This window comes from Denticeps clupeoides, chromosome 13 (genome assembly GCF_900700375.1).
Source record: "Denticeps clupeoides chromosome 13, fDenClu1.1, whole genome shotgun sequence".
Taxonomy (NCBI): Eukaryota; Metazoa; Chordata; class Actinopteri; order Clupeiformes; family Denticipitidae; genus Denticeps; species Denticeps clupeoides.
In genome coordinates, this window is record NC_041719.1 from 5552783 (window position 1) to 5572595 (window position 19813).

Sequence of the window (19813 nt, forward strand, 5' to 3'; positions counted from 1 at the left end):
TCGGCGACCGTGTGAAGCACCCTCCAGGTCCAGGCGGCATGCACGTAGCCTGGGAGAACGAGCTGAAAGCACAGGAATTACAGACTCAGGAAGCGGTTAACGGCTATTTGTAAAACCGCCATTCGCTAATGCCTCCCGCGTTCAGTTTTCACTTTCATTACTTCATTACGGAGAAAATGGCAAGAATGGCTGAGGGGCATGCTTGGCAGTAAATGTTCTGTCTCGTGGGTTTCTGGACCGTTTTTTTTGTTTTTTTTCCTGAGAATGCCGTGGTGCCGCAGTGAGGTCAGAGTCGCTGACTGAGAATCTGGGGGCGCGCCGAAACACCATGGGGGGCAGTTGGGGTGCGTGGTGGGCTGGCTTTGAGAGTGTGAGAGTGTGTTTATGTACATTGCTTTCAGTGCTGGTATGCATGAGCATCTGAATATGAGTCGAGCTGTCAAAGTGTGTCGGTGTGTGTGCAAAAATATGTGTAGGTACAACACCATATGTCCTCACAGAGCGCTTGTCCCAGCTAGAAAATAAAGCTTGCATGCAACAGATAAACCCTCGATTTAAAAAAGTGTGCTGTGAGTAGGATTATATTTCAGATTAAAAATGTCCTTTACACAGCAGTCATTAAATATTTGTTGTATGTTTATTACATATTTACTACAGTAGGTACAGTAAGTGTTATGTGAAAATACACAGTGAATATATTTAAAGTCTATGTGTGCGCATGTGTGTTTGTCTAATGAGGATGTGGATGTGTGTGTAAGTATTGTGTTCATCTTCCATGGGTTTCCATGGGTGTTTACATAAGGGTGAGTAAGTGTGTGTGGTGATGTTGAGTATATCTGCATTTGCATGTATTTGTAATGGTAGATAAGAATGTGTTTATGTGTGGCTGTGTGTGTGTGCTTGTTTATGTATTAAATTATGTCTGTTTGTGTGTGTGTGTGTGTGTGTGTGTGTGTGTGTGTAGTGGCCGTTAGCCACTCTGGCAGCTGGCTGGCCTGAGTTTTGCAGCTGCAGTGACTGTGCTGCCACGCCGCGTTCCGCTCACCCTCTGATTTACTGTCTGGCGTTTTATCAGACAGCCGCACGCCGGGGCCTGCGGTGTGCCTCCACTCCCGCCTCCTCACGGGCGGTTGGGTTCCTCTTTCGTTCCCACTGCCTCTCTCTCTCTCTCTCCCTTCACTCTGCCTCTCTCCTTCTACCAGGTCCATCTGCTTCACTCCAGCTCTCCTCCAGTCCAACCCAGCAAACAAAAGCTGCGCAGAGCACCACGCTGCACCTATCCTCCTCCATATCCACTTCCTGCCAGGTGGCCATAACAGCAGTTCTCACACCACATGCTCCATCTCTCTCTCTCTGTCTCTCTCTCTCTCTCCCTCTCTGGCCATTCGACCAGGTCTCACGCCCACCGCTGAGGTAACGTCTGAATATGTAATCTCCCGCCTCCCTCCCTGCTTTTTCAAAAAGCCTTCTTACTTCACCAACACCTTGCTGGCAACATGCGAAGTCCCCCCCAAAAAAGTTCTCTCAACTTCACCCCATGCCACATTTTTTTTACTGCACAAAACTACTTTCCAACTTCTTTTTTTTTTTTTTTTACAGCGTAGCAACAGTTCAACTGTGCACATGACATGTTTTTATTTTATTATTTTTCTTTTCTGTGTGCAGCATTGTTGCTGGCCTTCCAAAATCTTACATCACCTGTCAATCACCCTCAACCGTGTTGATCCCACTGTATCTCGTTACCCCCGCGGCCCGCGACACAACCGGCGCCACGAGCAGCGAGCGCAGAAGCAGCAGGAACCTGGCAGCCCGCAGTGGTGTACTGGGAGCGGAGCGGCGACCGCAATCACAAGCCTGGTCAGTGCTGGGGAGAGGAGTCGGTAAGCCACCAATTTGGAGTCGGAGTGGAGAAACCGCAACACGTAAACACGATATAACTCAAACCGTCCGTGCGCTCTCTCTCCACCGACTAGGCAACCCCGTCTCTGCCGAGCACTTTTCTAACGGTTAAACCTCAAAGGTCAGACTAGTATTCATTAAACACATCACCGGAAAAAAAAAAAAAAAGCGGAATCGTTAATCCTCTTAATAGGATCATTAATCTCCTTAACATAATGTTAACATAATATTAGCGATGGCGGTGGCAGCGAGCCACCCCGAGCAGACCTGCCGTTCACGGCCTGCTGCTGCTGCTGATAGAAAACTTTTGGCAGCGCCCCGCTGTTTTCGGCAGCAGCTCCGAAAGATTGAGAGGGATGCGGCATCACCAGGGCGCAGCCAAGACAACGGGAACGTGCAACGTTGTCCCGCCGATGCTTTTCTGTAGGTTACCTTGTGTTGCACACCCGCGGCGAAATGATTACATTTACAGCATTTATCAGACGCCCTTATCCAGAGCGACTTACAATCAGTAGTTACAGGGACAGCCCCCCCCTGGAGCAATTTAGGGTTAAGTGTCTTGCTCAGGGACACGATGGTAGTAAGTGGGATTCGAACCCGGGTCTTCTGGTTCACAGGTGAGTGTGTTACCCACTAGGCTACTACCACCCCTATACCACCCCTAAATGATCCCAGCTCGACCAGGAGGCCAGAGCAAATTTCATTTCATTTTTTTTTCTTCTGTGTACATTTTTTGATTAAATTGATAAAAAAAAAAACCTGTCCAAAAATTGCTCATGTTATAAATGATTATGGCGGCTGGTATCTGGTGCAGCAGTGAATAGGGGTGCGACTAGCACCAGCTATTTCTTGCTTGTTTCGTATTATTATATTTTCTAGTCGAAGTCTAAATTACATCAGGCATTTGAGCGGTAGTGTTTCTTCCAGTTTAATATGGCACAGGAGTAAAAGTCTAGAGGGTTCACCACAGCTTTCAAAATCCATTTGGGGGATCAGTTGGGGACGGGCCCGCTACTTTAGCATCAGGTGCTGGACTCTCGGTCTCCCGCTCCCAGACGTTCGTTTCGTGCTTTTTCTTTCAAGGGAGGGAAATAAAAAGTGAAAGCCACACACTCTGGGATTATCTCTCGACTCCAGAGAGGAAATGATTACATTTGAAAGGCGTGGCGGAGGTTCCCGGGGCTGAGGAAACGCCGCCGTGTCCCCGATCTAAGAACAACACAGGCCCGTCTGGCAGACGGACAACCGTGACCCCCGTCCGCGGGCATCGCCGGGGAACTCGGAGGGTGCTTCTGGCCAGGGAAGTGGGAAGGAAATGGGATCGAGTTTGTCCCCCCCTTTCCGCTTCGGTCCTCTAAGTAACATTGCTTGTTTCGGTATTTTGGTGTTTCTCTCTATTTTCTGGGACTCTTTGTAACTGTGACGACGCTGAGAAGGGGTGACAGCCACCGCCGCGTTCAGACAGGTTCTCTTTTTCTCGAATGAACCGTCGAACTGACACCTCGCGCAGGAACAGGCGCACCGCGGCTTTCTCAGAAAACAAAGAGGCGCAGGCGAGAACCGCGGGGCCTTTCATCCTCCAGGCCTTCTGCAGGGCTCCTCGCTCACCAGAATCATCTGAACCGCGGAGCCGAGCTTCAAAGCGACCTGCACGCTTTCGCTCGGTCCGCATTGTGGCCGGTGCAAAATGATTCGTCGATTATTCATAAGGTGCTTCAGTCCCTCGCCTGGCTCCTGCCGCCAGTTGTCATGAGACAGGGGACACGATAAAAATACTTTAATGCAGGGGTGGCTTTAAAAAAATTATATTATTCATTTTTGATAGCTTTGTATTAGTCCTTTGTTTTGTGTTTGACAAATAGTACAAAGAAGACAACAGCTTTAATAAAGATGACTTCGGTCACCCCAAAATAGTTTTTTTTTTCTCTTGCACATCAGAACAGCAAAAAAAAAGTTAGTTCAAATCAATTTTTTTTTATTATAGATTATTCTAGAAGGTGTGGCTTAACTCTGATTGGCCAGCTGCAAGATGTCACCAAAGTCACTAATCAAATTTGAGTTCCATTTTAACAGATTGGTTGAAGCAAAAAAAAAAATAAAAAAGAACAATAAAACGATAAATAAGGTTAAGAATAAATCATGCAATTGACTTTTAATTACCTTTCCCCCCCACACATCCTGTAGCGTCATGTGTTTTCCACGGCACGGAATCATGGTATTGAGTCCATTCCCTCCTGCTTTTTGGGAAATTGCCCAATTTCCGTTCCAGCACAAACCAGTCAGCTGCATTCAGCAACACCGTATCAGAACCCATAATAGGCTGTTCCCATTGCTGATGCTTGGTGCAATTAGCACTCTCAGAGTCTTTTAGTACAAGGATTTGTTCGTTTAAGAGAGATTAAAATATTAAAAGAAAGGAGAAGCCTATTCTGAGGCCTTGTGCGCATTGGAGTGCGTAAAAATGACTCCTGAAGCTTGACTTGCACACCCATGTCACTTCAGTGCGGCTGCAGTTGACTCCTCAAATTCACACCATCAGCAAGCCAGTCACGGTGAAACCCTACCCTCCAGTTTCAGCCCAAACTGGCCCACTTGACATCTCTGAACACCTTGGAACAGTTAGGAGGGACTTGACCCCTTGAACCTCCTGACCTCCTCTCGCGTCACACGCAAGCGCAGCCCGCCACAGACGCCCCAGGGGAAGCCGGGGATTAGATAGGCCGAGGCAGCTCAGTCAGCTCCTCAGGTTTGGGGCTCCGCACTTCAGTCCCTTCGCCCCCGGCCCGCTGACAGCTGGGCTCCCTGCGGCCGCCGTGGTCTCTGCGGTGCCAGTGGAGCTGGGCTGGAGGTGGTGACTTGGCTCGGGTCGTGTATGTCCTGATCTGGAATGGGGCTACAGGGGGCTGGCAGGGAGGGGCTGTGTTTCGAAGCAAGCAAATGTGGGAACGCCGACGTGTCTCACAGAGGGTCAATGAGAGACGAGACAGAGACAGAAAGTTTGGAGAAAGTGGCCGCGGCCAACAGAGTTCCACATGAAAGCCTCAGTGTGAGTGGGAGGCAGAACATGCAAACGCCACGCCGACTCTCTGCTTTGTGGAGCCAGAACACCAAAGTACCTGCCTTCCAGTCATCTATGTTCTCCCTCGATCCCCCCTCCCTGCCTTTCATCCCCCTCCCAACTTCTCTTCCCCTGCTTCTGCGTCCGCTCCCGTCCAACCTTCTCCTACCTCGGGTTATAATAGCCAGGCTGTGAACCCCCCCCCCCCCCTCACAAGCCCCCTCCCACTCCTGACTCAAGTCACTTACGGCAGATCTTTAATATTTATGGCTAAAAAAAAAGCCAGCGGAGAGGAAGGGGTGAGGGGCCTGGACTCCTCCACCGCTCCCTGGGTAGCACGAGCAGGGGCGAGGGAGGGGCCACGGGCGGTGGTTCGCTGCAACTTCAGAGCCGCGCCTCCATATTGAAGTGATTAGGGCACAGGAAGCCGAACCTGACACTGCCGACACCAAGCGGCCGCTGCCATATCCTGCCCACAAGACACTCGCCACGCCGGGCACTTGATTCGCTGTGACAACCAGCGGGGTGATTTACACACCCTGATAAGGAAAACTTGTTCGGGGGGGGAGAGAAGAAGCGAGTTTGAAGGGCAGCGACTGAAGAAGGACGACCGCGTCGAAATCCGCCGCCATCTGTTTCACTGCCCGTGTTTGTTGATTGATTAGCGCTGAAATCAACAGCAGCGACTGCATCGACGGGCAGATTATTCCCCACATTAGTGGCCTAAACTGTCATCATTTAATTAATCTATTACAAGGTCACTGTTCTCACGGCTGAAATGAAATGTTTATATAAAATCTTATCTTCATATAAAAGTTGTAAAATTTCATATTCCAAATAAGTTGCCCTAATTACTTACAATCAGTCAAAACATCTATATATATTTTCTTGAAGGGGAAATGAAAAATGACAGTTGTTTTTTTGAGGCGTAGGTGTAAAATGTTTTTTAGGGAAAAATATTTTTTGACAAAGCACTACTGCCATCTGGTGGTATGGAGTAAAATGTGCATTCATGTTTTTGTCTCATTTCCAAATTATTGCACTTTTTCATTCACTTTCACACATGAAACATTTTAATTTGACTTTAATGAATTTTAAACAAACATAAATACACAATGTTCATTCTAACTCTACATCCAAGTTGCAATGGAGACATAAGCGTGGCATTAAAAGGGTGTATGATCACACTCACAAATCATGCAACCAGGAATATTTCAGAGTGCAAGAGTGCAAATGAAAGGATTCGAGGTAAATGTTCTCTTTAATAACAGACCCCCAGTGCAGCAGACTACAGCCTTTACTTTTGGTGCTTTGTTCCTGTGAGGGGAGGACAGGTTCTGCTGCACACTGCAATTTACCAGCTTCTTCTGCGTCATCAAAGGTCAGTTTCACAGCCACATGTCAGAACTAGACCAGGTGAGGGTGCAAGAGAGGGGCGCTGACCTCGACCGGTGGCTGATGAGCCACAATCGCTGTTAAAATGATAAATATTGAAACCGTGTTTAAAGTGAGTTTTTCATTGCAGATTTAACAAGCGATGATGGCTCATCCCCCCCAAACGAAGATTTCAAGTTTCAGGCATTCATGAATCATGCATTTATTTTGCCCCTCTCAATGGGGCAATGACGACACCTAATGCAAATACAGGGCCGCGCGGTGCCTAATTGTCTTTGTGCCGCCTGGTCCCTCGCTCGCAGCATGTGTGCGCTCTGCTTTCAGCTTTCGCCTGTGCTGAGTGTTTCCATTTCATTACCGGGGAGGTGAAAACAGGCAGCGTACGGAAAGGAATCTGTGCAAATTCACAAGGGCAACGGGGAATAATAAACAGCGGTACGGAACCGAGAGGAGCTCGGGCTCCAGTAAAGAACAAAGGCGATGGAAATCAATGGCAAAATATGCAAATGTCCTGAGAGAACAACATGCAAATTGTTCTGTGGAACTCTGCCCTGTCTCTCTTGCAGAGGGAAAAAATGTAAATCTATACGTCCACATTTTCTTAAATTGGCAATCTTATTGTCTCAAATCAAACAAATATATTGTCTAGTTTAAACATTTTTGTCCACAGTGTAGTTACTGTTTAAAGGTTCTGTTTGGGTGCTGAGGTCTCAAAAACAGTTTCTATTCGTTCCTGTGGGTACATTAATGAGAAGAAGTTTGCAAGCTGTGAAAACTGGAGCGGACTAGTGCCTATTCTAGACTGTTAAGCAGCTGAGATCAGTACAGGATGCAGCTAAACTTGTCGAACTGGCGACACTTAAGGAGCTTCAGAAGGGTCTCCATTTTGTGCACGTCCTTCTTGAAGCAGGTGAGAACGTTATAATCCCGGAGTATGGAGTCCAGCATCTCTGGCTGCACGTCCGGCTGAATGACGCTCTGCTCGTGCACTGAAGTAGTGAGGATCCCCCCCTCCAGCATCTGTCCACAATACAGAAAAAAGAGGCTTTAAGACAGATGCATTCTGTGGTCGCTATATTATCATTATGCTCTGATTGGCTGAGAAAACTCAATGTCTCATTTACTTTGTTTTTCTCGTCATAAAGGGAGGAGAATCAATAATCTTGAAGCATATTTTTTCTAATGTCACATCGTAGAATGCTCCATATGTCACGATACGGTCTGGAAAAGGTTAAAATAGTCCCGGACCAGAGTTTCACGTTAGTCCTGTGCAATGTCTCCTAATCGGTTTCACCTGTTTAAATGTTTGTGTCCGTTCTCGGTCGGGTCTGTGTTATGTTACATGTTCACCATGTTATCGGATGTCTCCCCTGTCCTGTTCTTCACCAATTAAACCCCGGTTTTGTGACATCGTGCGAATGCGTCCTTCTTCCTCGTCAACTCTTCTCGTCATTTCCGTTCACCTGCCTCGCCATGTCAGATGGTTGTGGCACCATATATGTCTCAGTTCTAAAGCCTATTCCAAACAGTCCTGGTAACAACATAGAAAGTGCAGGAATTGGTGGGGAATGGGAAGAGATGACGTGCTAAATGTCAGGCATTCTAACTGGTAGTAAAATAAGGAAGTAGGGCAAATGAGAGCTGTAAAAAGCAACCTTTATGGGATCCTTCCTTTTTAATCTTTCTTCAGATTTATAAAAGCTCCTCATCTCCATAAATCTGTCTGTTCTAAGGGAGGTATCCCTAATTGGATTGGCAGTGGTGCTCTGTAATCAGAAGGTTGCCGGTTCGAATCCCGAGCTGCCAATGTGCCACAGAGTAAAGCACAGTCCGCACACACTGCTCCCCGGGCGCCTGTCATGGCTGCCCACTGCTCGTCAAGGGTGATGGTTAAATACACAGGTTCAAAACTCCACTTGCTACCATTGTGTCCCAGATGAAGACACTTAGCCCTAAGTGTCTCCAGGGGGACTGTCCCTGTAAATTGGAAGATGAGGGTGTCTGATAAATGCCTTAAATGTAAATGTAATTCATCTTTTCTGGTTAGTATATATTAAAAATGCCCTGAAATTGGACAGCAACAGTGAAACTTGCATTAAAACACAAACACCTACCTTGCGCATTAAGACCACCACGCCTTGCTCTAGACTCAGAAGCTTCTCTGCCACCCACTTGGTCTTGTTCAACAAGTTGTCTGGGGCGTCGTCATATTGGTTCAGGGTCGTCTGGAGGTACACCAGTGGCTCAATCCACGACTGCACCAGCATGAGCACCGAGTGGAGGAGCCACTTGTCCTGAGGATGACAGCCACTGAACATCACTGAACACCTTGGTCTTGCACACAAGCAGCTCTTAAGGGATGACTCTTCCCATAATCGATTGAGCTATATTTCTTCGGAAGGGCTCAACTATTAATCTGTCGGCCATTTATGACAAATTTTTCCTTGTTTCTCATTACGCAAAAGTGTCCCTAGCACCGCTGACCAAAGTGCTGACTTTGCCAAAGCACTTTAACAAAAGTGAGCTTAAAGGTTAAACAAGCAAGGTCTGTGGAATATTAAAATATGATATCTATATCAGCACAAAAAAATGCCTCTAATTTGCTCTGCAAAGTTCACACACCTGGAAAGCTGTGTCGTGGTAGCAGGAAGAGTTTGTTTGTACTGAGAAAAATACACACTTGACAATTTCCAGTATCACAGATAACGGGGCTTGGCACGCTGAGACCTCAGAATCGACTTGTTTGTATTTGTCATCGGGGAGAAGCTGGACTGCCATAAGCCAGTGTTACAGCCAAAGAGTACATCCGATTGAACATCTTAACAGATGTAGTCTGCCTCGGATAGGCAATATCTACCCGGTTCTTGAATCAGGAGATGTGGAACAGGGAATGTACTAAACTGCGCAGGGTTGGTGGCATGTTGGATTGGAGTTACCTCGCTTTGTATGTGGTGAATATTACTGTTGTTATTTGGCATTTAACACTTAACAGAAATAAGGGCGGTTTCACAAATGAAGGCTTTAGTATGCTTGAATCGTATTCAGTATAACAGTATTCGTTGATGCATTAAAACATCCGCACAGACACCCACCAAAAGAGGTGGTCTCCATTTCAATCCAATGCCTACTGACCCAAAACTGGACCAAATGCTATCACATGATTCGAGAACAGTGAATCATGGGTAAATTTCAATGTTGCTTCCTTTCTGTATTTACTGTTCCCTTGGCAATACGTATGACCTATCAGCAGAGAAAAAGTTCTCGCTTGATTTGAAGCGATGCATTTTGGTTCGCCTTGGATTTTTATCTGTGTCCAAACTCACAGACTGATTCGGACCAAAGCAAACGTGTTATGGTGTAAGAGCACCATACATTTAATGACTTTATTGTAATTGTACTATCATCCATAGTTCAATAGTACAGCGAGATTGTAGTCGAGATTATTTTTATTAATAGTTGTAGTATTACTATTGTTGTCGCTGATATAGTTTTAGGAGATTAGATAATTTTTTAATACATTACAGGCCGAAAGTTTGGACACACCTTCTCATTCATTGTGTTTTCTTTATTTTCATGACCATGTACGTTGGTAGATTCTCACTGAAGGCATAAAAACTATGAATGAACACATGTGGAGTTATGTACTTAACAAAAAGTGGAGACCTGGCCTCCACAGTCACCGGACCTAAACCCAGTCGAGATGGTTTGGGGTGAGCTGGACCAACAAGTGCTAAACACCTCTGGGAACTCCTTCAAGACTGTTGGAAAACCATTTCAGTTGACGACCTCTTGAAGCTCATCGAGAAAATGCCAAGAGTGTGCAAAGCAGTAATCAGAGCAAAGAAACTAGAATATAAAATGTTTTCAGTTATTTCACCTTTTTTTGTTAAGTACAGAACTCCACATGTGTTCATTCATAGTTTTGATGCCTTCAGTGAGAATCTACCAACGTAAATGGTCATAAAAATAAAGAAAACACATTGAATGAGAAGGTGTCCTAACTTTTGGCCTGTACAGTATGCATTTCATAACCATGACAGCCTCATGATGATTGTAATAATATACTCATTGTTGCGCATCTGGACAGTTAAGCTGCTCTACTGAACATGGTATTCAGAAAAGAAATATATAGACCAGGAACCGGTCTGACAACACTTTTTTTAATGGTAAAGTAGTTTTGGTTGCAGCGCCACAGCAAGAAGTGAGGTAAAAAACGTCAGCGTTAATTTAAAGTGACTGCTGAGGCGATGAGAAGACTGAATTTGGCTCCCGGGAGCTGAGGCTCACTCAGTCAGTGAGTGACCGCTTCTGCGAATAACACTGCATGCCCCGCTGCCAGGAGGTACTGAGGGACTGTAGTACGTCTGCAACGCTTTACAGAACAAACAAACCCGCCAAACTGCATCCCGTCCCTCCACCATCTGCTCACCGATATCTGCTGGAGCTCGCTCTTAGAGCTCGGGATAGGGAAAGGCTGGGCCATGCATACGTTTCCTCCTTGGATTCTCACGGCGCGCATTGGCAGGGGGATAAACATGTCTTCCTGCAAAATTAAAGAATAAAGTGGGTGGAAAATACTCGGAAAAAAAACGGTGTGAATTATGAACATGACAGGTCTTAAGCCGACAATTTTCCAAATGACTGAATATTTCATCCTGATTGGACCACAAGACATGCTGACAATATGAAGTCAAATATATATTCAACTACAAGCTCTTAAGCCATGGTCTAATTTTATTTTCATCATTTTCCACATCAAAAATACTCTTGAGATCAGTAAGAGGAGGACACGGTTACAGGCATGAGGAGCTATACCCATACAGGCGTTTCTTGTTTTTCTTAATTTTTTCTGTCGCACTTTCATTCAGAGATAGAGATCTGACATCATTTATTGGGCTCATCAGGCAGCTTATGCAACAAAACCTGAATGATTACACATTACATTTGCTGCACCATTAATTTGTCATCATCTAGGTGCTGAAATCAGGATCAACACAAACTATTGTAAAGAATATCAAATTTGATTAGAATAAAACAATAATTACATTTATCTCATTTCAGATGTATTATTATAGTTGTGCATGATACGTTACTGCTGGTGGCTACATTTTTATTTCACTCTTGCACTCTTGCGAATGTCTGGATCTGGCCAAGGTCAAGATCGGGTCATGCAGTACGATTTGCCAGAGTGATAAACTTACGAACAGTGCGCAGGACTCCTCTGAGACGCGGTAGATGAGCTCAGCGTGCTGGATGATGCGGTCCAGCAGCTTCTCCTGAGAGATGGAGGTGCAGCGTGTGAAGCCACCCAGCTCATCTTTACAGTCCAGAGGCTGGGCCAGGGTCTCCCAACACGTCCAGAAGAGCAGGCCCCACACCCAGCTCCATGGTACTAATGCACATAACACATGCAAAAATGTGCAAATAAATACAGTCAGAATCACACATTTCTACACACTTATACCTTTTTCTCACATTTTGAGAAGCTGAAATGAAATCACCTTCAAGGCTGAAACATTTGCCCTAAAATTGGCATTAATGAAATGAACTGATTCCAGAGCTGCCGTCCTTACCATTTTGAGAGGGTGTAGCTTGTAACCTGTTCAAACCTGTCATCTTGTCCATATCTTGTGTCAATGCACATTTCAGACTTTAAATAGTGAGGCACAGGCCATGAATATGTCATGAAATGAATGCATTCAATGGCTTAACTGGGATGGGTGAAACAGGATATGCCCTGAAAACGACCACTTCAATATGCATGTTTGGAAATGTTTCTAGATTTTCTGTCTCTTCCGTTTTATTTATACATTGTATTTATAGCTTTTGTCTCTACAGTTTCATTCATAAATTGGGTATTGTTTCTGTTAAAAATAACAATCATTATAGAAGATTTTACCATTTCAATTAATTTTCGTTGACAACTTGTTTTATTTTATATAAAATGTTACATTTCATAATAGTGTTCTATTACAACAGCAATTAATACATTCTTAGGCTTCTCTAGTAATGGATTAAGACTGTTTGTCAGTTCTTGTCAGTTGCTGGTTTTCCACATTTCATCTTTGTGTCCTTAGTCTGTAATTTAATCATGCTGATGAACTCGCAGACCCTCAGACTAGCAACCTGACACACCGCATAAGGTGCAAAATGGTAAAATAACATAAAATCAACTGCTTGTTATGTATATATATATATATGGTAAAAGAAATTAATTTGACACACTTTACTGTTTTTGCACTTAAATGCATGCACTTTGTTGCAAGTTAAAGCAAAGTGCTGTTGACTTACATTATTGGAATAAAATGCTGATCACATGCAGGCATTACATGGAGCGCTCTCATTTAGAACAGATATTGAAAGTAACCCAGTGAAAAAGCATACCGTTATTGAATTTATCCCCCCTTCTATAATGTAAGTAATGAGGTAATCTGTCTCTGAGTTGGAAAATCAGCTTTTCTGATGGCCCGCTGTATGGCTGCCACGGACTGTGTACGCTTCCAGCTGAAAAAATCCTTCATAAAATGCAATCAGTGCAGGGATATTGAAATAATGCCATAGGAGGTGGGTGGAGGACTTCATTAAATCCTGCATATTGCAATTTTCTCCCTGATTACTGTGTGTCCTACATATTTTTGTCCCTAAAAACGCACTATTATGGCCTAATCCAATTTGAGAATTAAAATTGATGGGCTCTGTCTCTCGATTTGAGAATTAAGCTTACTTTGTTGGGATGATGCACATTTCAGTGGAACCAATTGGTATCATCAGAGAGAGAGAGAGAAAGAGAGTGCCACAAATATTCTGTACACATTATCTACAGAGCCGTTTCTGTTTTATGCAGTAAAAATTATGCTTTCAAACCAACGGCAATTTATTTTGCAATTTACACAGAATATTATACAGAGGATATTTGGGACAAAAATATTTCACTTATCATGTTAAAATTATTGGGACTATTATTTAATTTTGCACTAATTGTGAGAAAGTGTTGATGTGTATTGTTCTTGGGTGATTAATATTTCACTTTAAAATCTTACTGAACCATTTGTTTAGCATGTCATAATGCAGACACTGAAGAATACTTGACAATTTTTAGGCAAAAATCAAAAAGCTCAGAAAAAAAAACACATCCAGTCCATCCTTGGACAGTGGCTCAACGTGACCACGGGGAGAACGTTCTAATGTTTCAAATCATTTAAAAAAAAAAAGAAATGGCCTAATGATGTCAGGACACATATCTGCACAACATGCAAAAGATGGCAGATGCCTTTATCCGTGTCTATTGAGTGTGTGGGCTGCAGCAGACCTGCCGTGACTTTTGATCACCTCGGATAAAACGTTTCACGGGCTGCTACAAAACCGCTTTGCCTCACAGCCTGACAAAGACATGGTGTTTATTGTCAATCACCGAATGCAAATGTATACTTGTTACCCTATATCAAGGTTGCCAAAGCTTCAGCGTGAAATGTTGACATTGTTCTTTTTCGGCTGACTTTTCCAGGTTATGGCGGCATGTCAGGATTTTGTTTTAAGTGAGTTTTAATGAGCAGCCTTATTACTGCACAAGAACTATATTTAAACAAACACGTTGGATGAAGGCAGGCATGAACACTGTCACAGTCAGGTAGATGTCGGGCAGAAAAAATTCACTCCCTCACAATGCAGAACCATTTCATCATAAGCTGGCTTGAGGGGGCAGGGATGTTGGGCAGGGAATTCATCCAGGGTGAGACACAAGCCCATCGGAGGGCACACACTCCATTCACCGAAACACTCACACCTACAACCAGTTTAAAGCCAACAAATCATATAGAGTGCATGACACCCATGCCAATAAAACATAAAAAATTACAACGAAGTATTTTTTAAACAGGTATGTGATTTTCTCTAATAAACAGATTCTGTTCATAAGAGAAAATCATATTTCAAAATAATGGTCTGAAAAATGGCCAAGGTATCAGAGTACTGTGGTAATGTTAAATTGCTGGAAACTGAAATAAAATAGGATTGACAATTTATAGGACGTGACAACCTGTAATTAAATTCATGATTAAATGATTGTGAATTTAATTAAATAATAGTCCATTGATTGCTGCCCAAATGCTGTCCAGTGCAGACCCACAAATTGCAGGTGCTCCCTTCGATTGAAAAAGTCTCACTTTTGGTCAGGCTGAGCAAAAGTGACTCAAAACCGCTCCATTTGTTATTAATGTATTTCGACTATTATGAAGAGAAAAAAACAGTAGTTTATGTGATGTCTGGTGGCCAAAAAATAATTTCAATAATTTTTGTCCTGCATGAATATAGGGTGGACCAAGGGTCTGATGAGGTCAACGGAGGTGTGGAAACTTAAGCTGGTGAGAGGCCGACACTTTGGAAGGAGTGACGTCAAAGTGGTATTATCCATTCATATCTCTCTTTTAAGACACCTGGAGCCCACCTGACCTGCTCTCAAGAATGGACTGCAGGGCTAATCCATCCACCTCGGGTATCACATCAGGAAAGGGATCAGCTTTCTTCTTCACCCCAAACGACCTTCCGCTCTCTGCAAGGAGAGAAGGAGAGTTATGTCATGAAACACAGACACATGGACAACGTGGATACACTGGTTTTAAATGTGTAAAGACACATTTAAAACTAGGACTGTAATTACTACGTTGAAACTCCTACCAAAAAAGACTTGTGTTATTGTGACAAAAAAAAAGCATGAGTTAACATACATAGCTCACATAAACCAATTAATGTAATGACCAATGATTATTAATGTAATGATTATTTTCAATAGTCTTGCTGATAAAACAATAATTTTATTTTACCATTACATTTTTCATTAGTTTATTTTGAGTGTTTTTAATTTAAATGGTCTACCTCCAGTAACACGCACTCATTCAGGAGAATCAGATTTGGCTACTTGGTTGTTTCTTATCTAAAATCACGGTGTTGCTTTTCTTTTCACTTTTTGACAGCTGTGAATCATTGTTGAATTAAATTTACATTTACATTTACATTTACAGCATTTATCAGACGCCCTTATCCAGAGCGACTTACAATCAGTATTACAGGGACAGTCTCCCTGGAGCAATTTAGGGTTAAGTGTCTTGCTCAGGGACACAATGGTAGTAAGTGGGATTCGAACCCGGGTCTTCTGGTTCATAGGCGAGTGTGTTACCCACTAGGCTACTACCACCCCAGTGGTACTTTGCATACAACGTGTGAGCAGCTGCATGTTACAATTCCTGCTTTTTAAGTGCGGTGCATCTATTAAAGAGCACAAAATGTGATTGCTTCTCTTGGGCCGGGGTGGAAGGGAAAAATCTGTGCTTGTGAGGGCTGGCTGCGGGTGATTCTCTTGGAGAGTCGGCACGTGGCCCCTCTCCATGTTAAGTGTGTGCTTCAGTTGGCCCGGGCACTTTACCCCCCGAACTGAGACGCGGCACCAGAGAAAAAATATGAATATTTATAATCTGTTCAAGGCTAATTATCACACAGTTCTCGCTCTTCTCCATGATGGTTAATTGGCATCTTTGCAAATCAATTTGGGAGCCAACGGCCGACTGATTAACGATTACGCAGGGCTCAGAATTTTTTCATTCATGCATTATGAATGGGATGAACCCAGTTAAGGCCTACAGAACCCCCAAATAACCACTACAGCTAAACCCATTTATTCCTGCTAAAATGTAACATCAATAGTCTACTATCTATGTAATGATGCACTATGAATTGGAAAAAAATCCATGAAAATGGCTGAGGAAAATATTGATTTTATTTAAAATTTGAAAAGCAAATCTGTCGTTCAGTGAACTAAAATGTGCATTAATGGCAGGTATGGGGTGTGGCTGGTCTTTCACTCAGAGCAGTGTGTGTGAGTTGTGGCTTTCTTTCATTCAAAGCCCACATCCATCGTGGAGTTAGAAGCCAGCTACACAGGGAAGACTCGGCATATTTACTTGAGTTTTATTTTCAAATCACAACCAAATTTGCATTATGTGCTTTGTGGAGTATGGCAGGGTTTTTTTGTTGTTGCTTTTCTAGCACACACTGGTGCCATTCACTGCATTTAGTAACCAAACATTCTATTACCACTTTACTCGTTCATACTCCACCACCTGCATAACTCTGCATGTTTTAGGGACATTTCCCAAATGCAAGCACACAGTTTTCAAAAATGTTCACAAAAACGTTCATACTTGTAGGACAAACATTACAAGAGTAATTCAAGACTATATGACCCCAGATAGAAGGCAAACTTGTCATATGAAGAGGTTTATCAAACTGAAAATACACAAATGCACTTCAATGTGGAAGGACTAAATACTTGGGCATTAACAACTTCTGATTTTTAGGTCGACTTATCTGTCAATAAAGTCAGTCAAGTTGCACACTCCCAATTTATACATCCAAATTGCCAGCTGTATTTCGTACATCCACTCAAAAAACAGTAATACTTTAGCACACATACTGGTAGAAACTCTGACTTTGCATCAGTTATATGGTTGAGTTCACCCCCCTTCTCCCCAGGAGACCAAAGGCAGTTGTACTTCCTGAATACCACAATATGATAAAATATATTAGCATCTCTGCTAGTTGTTTCCTTTTATTTAGTCAGCTTTGGTGTGGTGTGCCAAAAAAAATCCACACTGGACAGGTCCATGCAGCAGACAGAGGACACAGAAGAAGTGTTCACCTCACCTTAACACATCATCCACCTCCGGTTCTTCCTCCCTGCACATATCACCATGATGAATAATTCTCCTACTGACCCGCATCGATGGAAGATGGTATGTGACAGGTTCGTTCCATACCACATTTGTAAGGGTTTAGTAAGACCACCTTCTGTTTTGGAGTGAAAAAAAAGCACAGCTTCTCTCAGGGGGCATTGACATATGCCTCTGACAAACCAGCACTTCTTTTAATATCCTGTACTAAACACAGAACATAAAACAATATAAAGTCAGAGCAAAATGGATGCAAACAGCTCAGTTTTCACATCCAGTCACCTTCTCTGACATCATCTTCTAAATACTCCTTGTAGGTTCCGGTCAGCAGAGCTGCTTAGTAATGCTGGTCCAACTCATCCGAGAAAGTCCTGTACTGAGTTGGCAAAGAGGTCCTTCCTGTCAGCTTCAGTATGATCATGTCATTCGATCATGTCACACTTTTCCATCAGGCTCACGTACAGGTTTATTTAAGAAGTGTAATGGGCCAACTGTAAATGCATCAAGGTAAATACAGAATTAACAACAATATACAGGGAGGATCGACCCCAACAAGTGTAAAGACTGGGCCTTTATATCACTCAGCTAAATGAGACAAACGAGTTTAACAATTACCATAATCTAGACGTTACAGTAGACAGGGTGTTGGCACCACCTGGCAGGCCTGTAGACAATATTAAGGTGTGTGTCAGGAATGTGGTAAGAAAAGTAGCTCATACTAACCAATGAATTTAATAATTAATATATTTATACTAATTTATACTAATTACAGCAGATGAAAACAAATCAATGTAATCTCAAACCAGGCAAACACAAAACTGGGAGAAACAGAACCGAGACATTTCGAAGAATTTTCTGAATGTGACAGGACATCTTGTCATCCTTGTCTTGGCTCCAGTCGTTCACTCCAGTCATCATCCCGAAATCAGAGACAAGGGAATCCCTTACACAGACATCAACACAAAACAAATAAAATGAGAAATCTCAGAACAAGGAAAAGACACAGCAATTATATGTATTTGTAATTATTATAACATATCAATGTAGTTCAGGAAATCAAAACACAAGACTCCAGTTTTGGGAAACACGGAACCAGAGACCCATTTTTGTAATGTGACAGTACATAGTACGTATGATGTACTGGTGAGGCAAAATGTATCAAAAATAGTCCAAGGGCCTGTAGTGATAGGAAATGAACGACCTCGTTCCTCTTGTAATGCTTGTACAAGTTCACGGCCGGACGCCACAGTTTTCGCCATGAGGGCGCTGTCCTGATAAATGATCATCGCTATCATTTCAATCTCGCTAAATCAAAATTAACAAATGAACAAGGGCAAAGAGAAGCCCGGAGTGCACTCTACGGCCAGATTATTTGTACAACTGATGAATAAGAGTGACAAAAAAGACGCGATGCAATTCTCTCTAATGAGCAAAAAAACAATATCCGCAGTCCTTGGGCAACAGTGAGAAAATTGCATGCTCTGGAAATTATGCCTGGTTATGACAGTCACAATTAGGTCACACTGTTTTCATCTCTAAATCAGGCAACACAAAAAAAAAATTAAAAATTAAATATATCCTGTGTTCGTGGAGTAGGGTGGGGTGTTTTGACAAATCCTTTTTATGTTACCAATTAGCATCAATGAGAAGCACTGGAGAAAATGCACGGAAACGCAAATTACTGGCTCCTGTTGTTACACACTGTTAACATTTTCAACTTCATCTGAACACCAGCGTTTAATTGTGTGTATTAATGAGCCTTCCATTGTGTAAATGCAGTCGGTGAGATAATGGCGCTCTGCTGAGTAATATTTATCTCTCCGCATTAAGTTGTTCAAAAGTTTTACGTCTGGCTGCACACTTATCCGCCTTATTATACTGCAGGTGTCAAGATAATTAGTAAATACAGAGGAGCGCTTAGCGAGGAGTGATAGTGGGTCCTGTTAATGCCGAGAATGCATCCGCCTTAAAAAAAAAAAAAAAAAAACTGTTGGATGGCAATAAATGTTTCTGCACAGACAGCAATTACAAGTTTATCTATTTTAACCATCACCCTTGGTGAGCAGTGGGCAGCCAACACAGGCTCCCGGTGAGCAGTGTGTGGGGACGGTACCGATTATGGGCCCGTCTCCTTTCCCACTATGCCACCACTGCCCCTTAGGTCCTTTTAACAGAGGTTTGGGGCTGCTGCGAGGTCAGGTTTATAGATGACCGGACATCACCCCCAAAAAATAACATAAAATGACCTTCAGTCACTAGCTCTCAAGTCAGCTGCTCGCAATTTTTCAAATTTACGACATTTAGCAGACACTCTTTATCCAGAGCAACATATAATCAGTAGTTACAGGGACAGTTCCCTGGAGCAACTCAGGGTTAAGTGATAGTAAGTGAGTTTGAACCTGTGACTTTGTGGTCTTTATAGGTGATTGTGTTATACACTAAGATACTTCCACCCTACCATCTCACCACAATCATATCAATTCATGGAATAATATTATAATCCAACCACTTTCAAGACATCCTGTTCTTTGTCACTCATTTCTGTATGCATGTGTTCCATATAGACACATATATATGTGTGTGAATGGGGGTTTGTGAGGGGGCTGTGGTGATGGGAAACGGTTGACAGTTCTGGGGTAGGAATGCATTAGCGCTGGGTGCCCCAGGCGTAATTAAGCTCTCAGTGATAAGATGCAGCCTCTCCTGCTCTCTTCACCTCCCGCCTCAGGGCCTGATCCAC

General features: G+C 43.3%; 1 protein-coding gene across 1 annotated transcript; it reads right to left on the minus strand.

Annotated features, from left to right (window-relative positions):
* Positions 1-7171: 7171 nt before the first annotated feature.
* smtla (somatolactin alpha) lies at positions 7172-18359 on the minus strand. The gene is made up of 6 exons (XM_029000890.1): positions 18275-18359; positions 14796-14900; positions 11554-11744; positions 10782-10895; positions 8467-8646; positions 7172-7372 (listed from the first exon to the last, which is right to left on the minus strand). Exons 1-6 carry the CDS (start codon positions 18357-18359, stop codon positions 7172-7174), a joined length of 876 nt encoding a protein of 291 aa, XP_028856723.1.
* Between the last annotated feature and the right edge of the window lie 1454 nt (positions 18360-19813).

Bases quoted from the DNA above. Each gene is read 5' to 3' on its own strand.
- smtla (XM_029000890.1), bottom strand. From the start codon at position 18,359: ATGATCATTTATCAGGACAGCGCCCTCATGGCGAAAACTGTGGCGTCC. The intron at 11,745-14,795 runs GTGGGCTCCAGG...TATGTGCATTAG, and splicing joins CATTCTTGAGAGCAGGTCAG to TACCATGGAGCTGGGTGTGG. The intron at 7,373-8,466 runs GTAGGTGTTTGT...TATTGTGGACAG, and splicing joins TGGTGGTCTTAATGCGCAAG to ATGCTGGAGGGGGGGATCCT.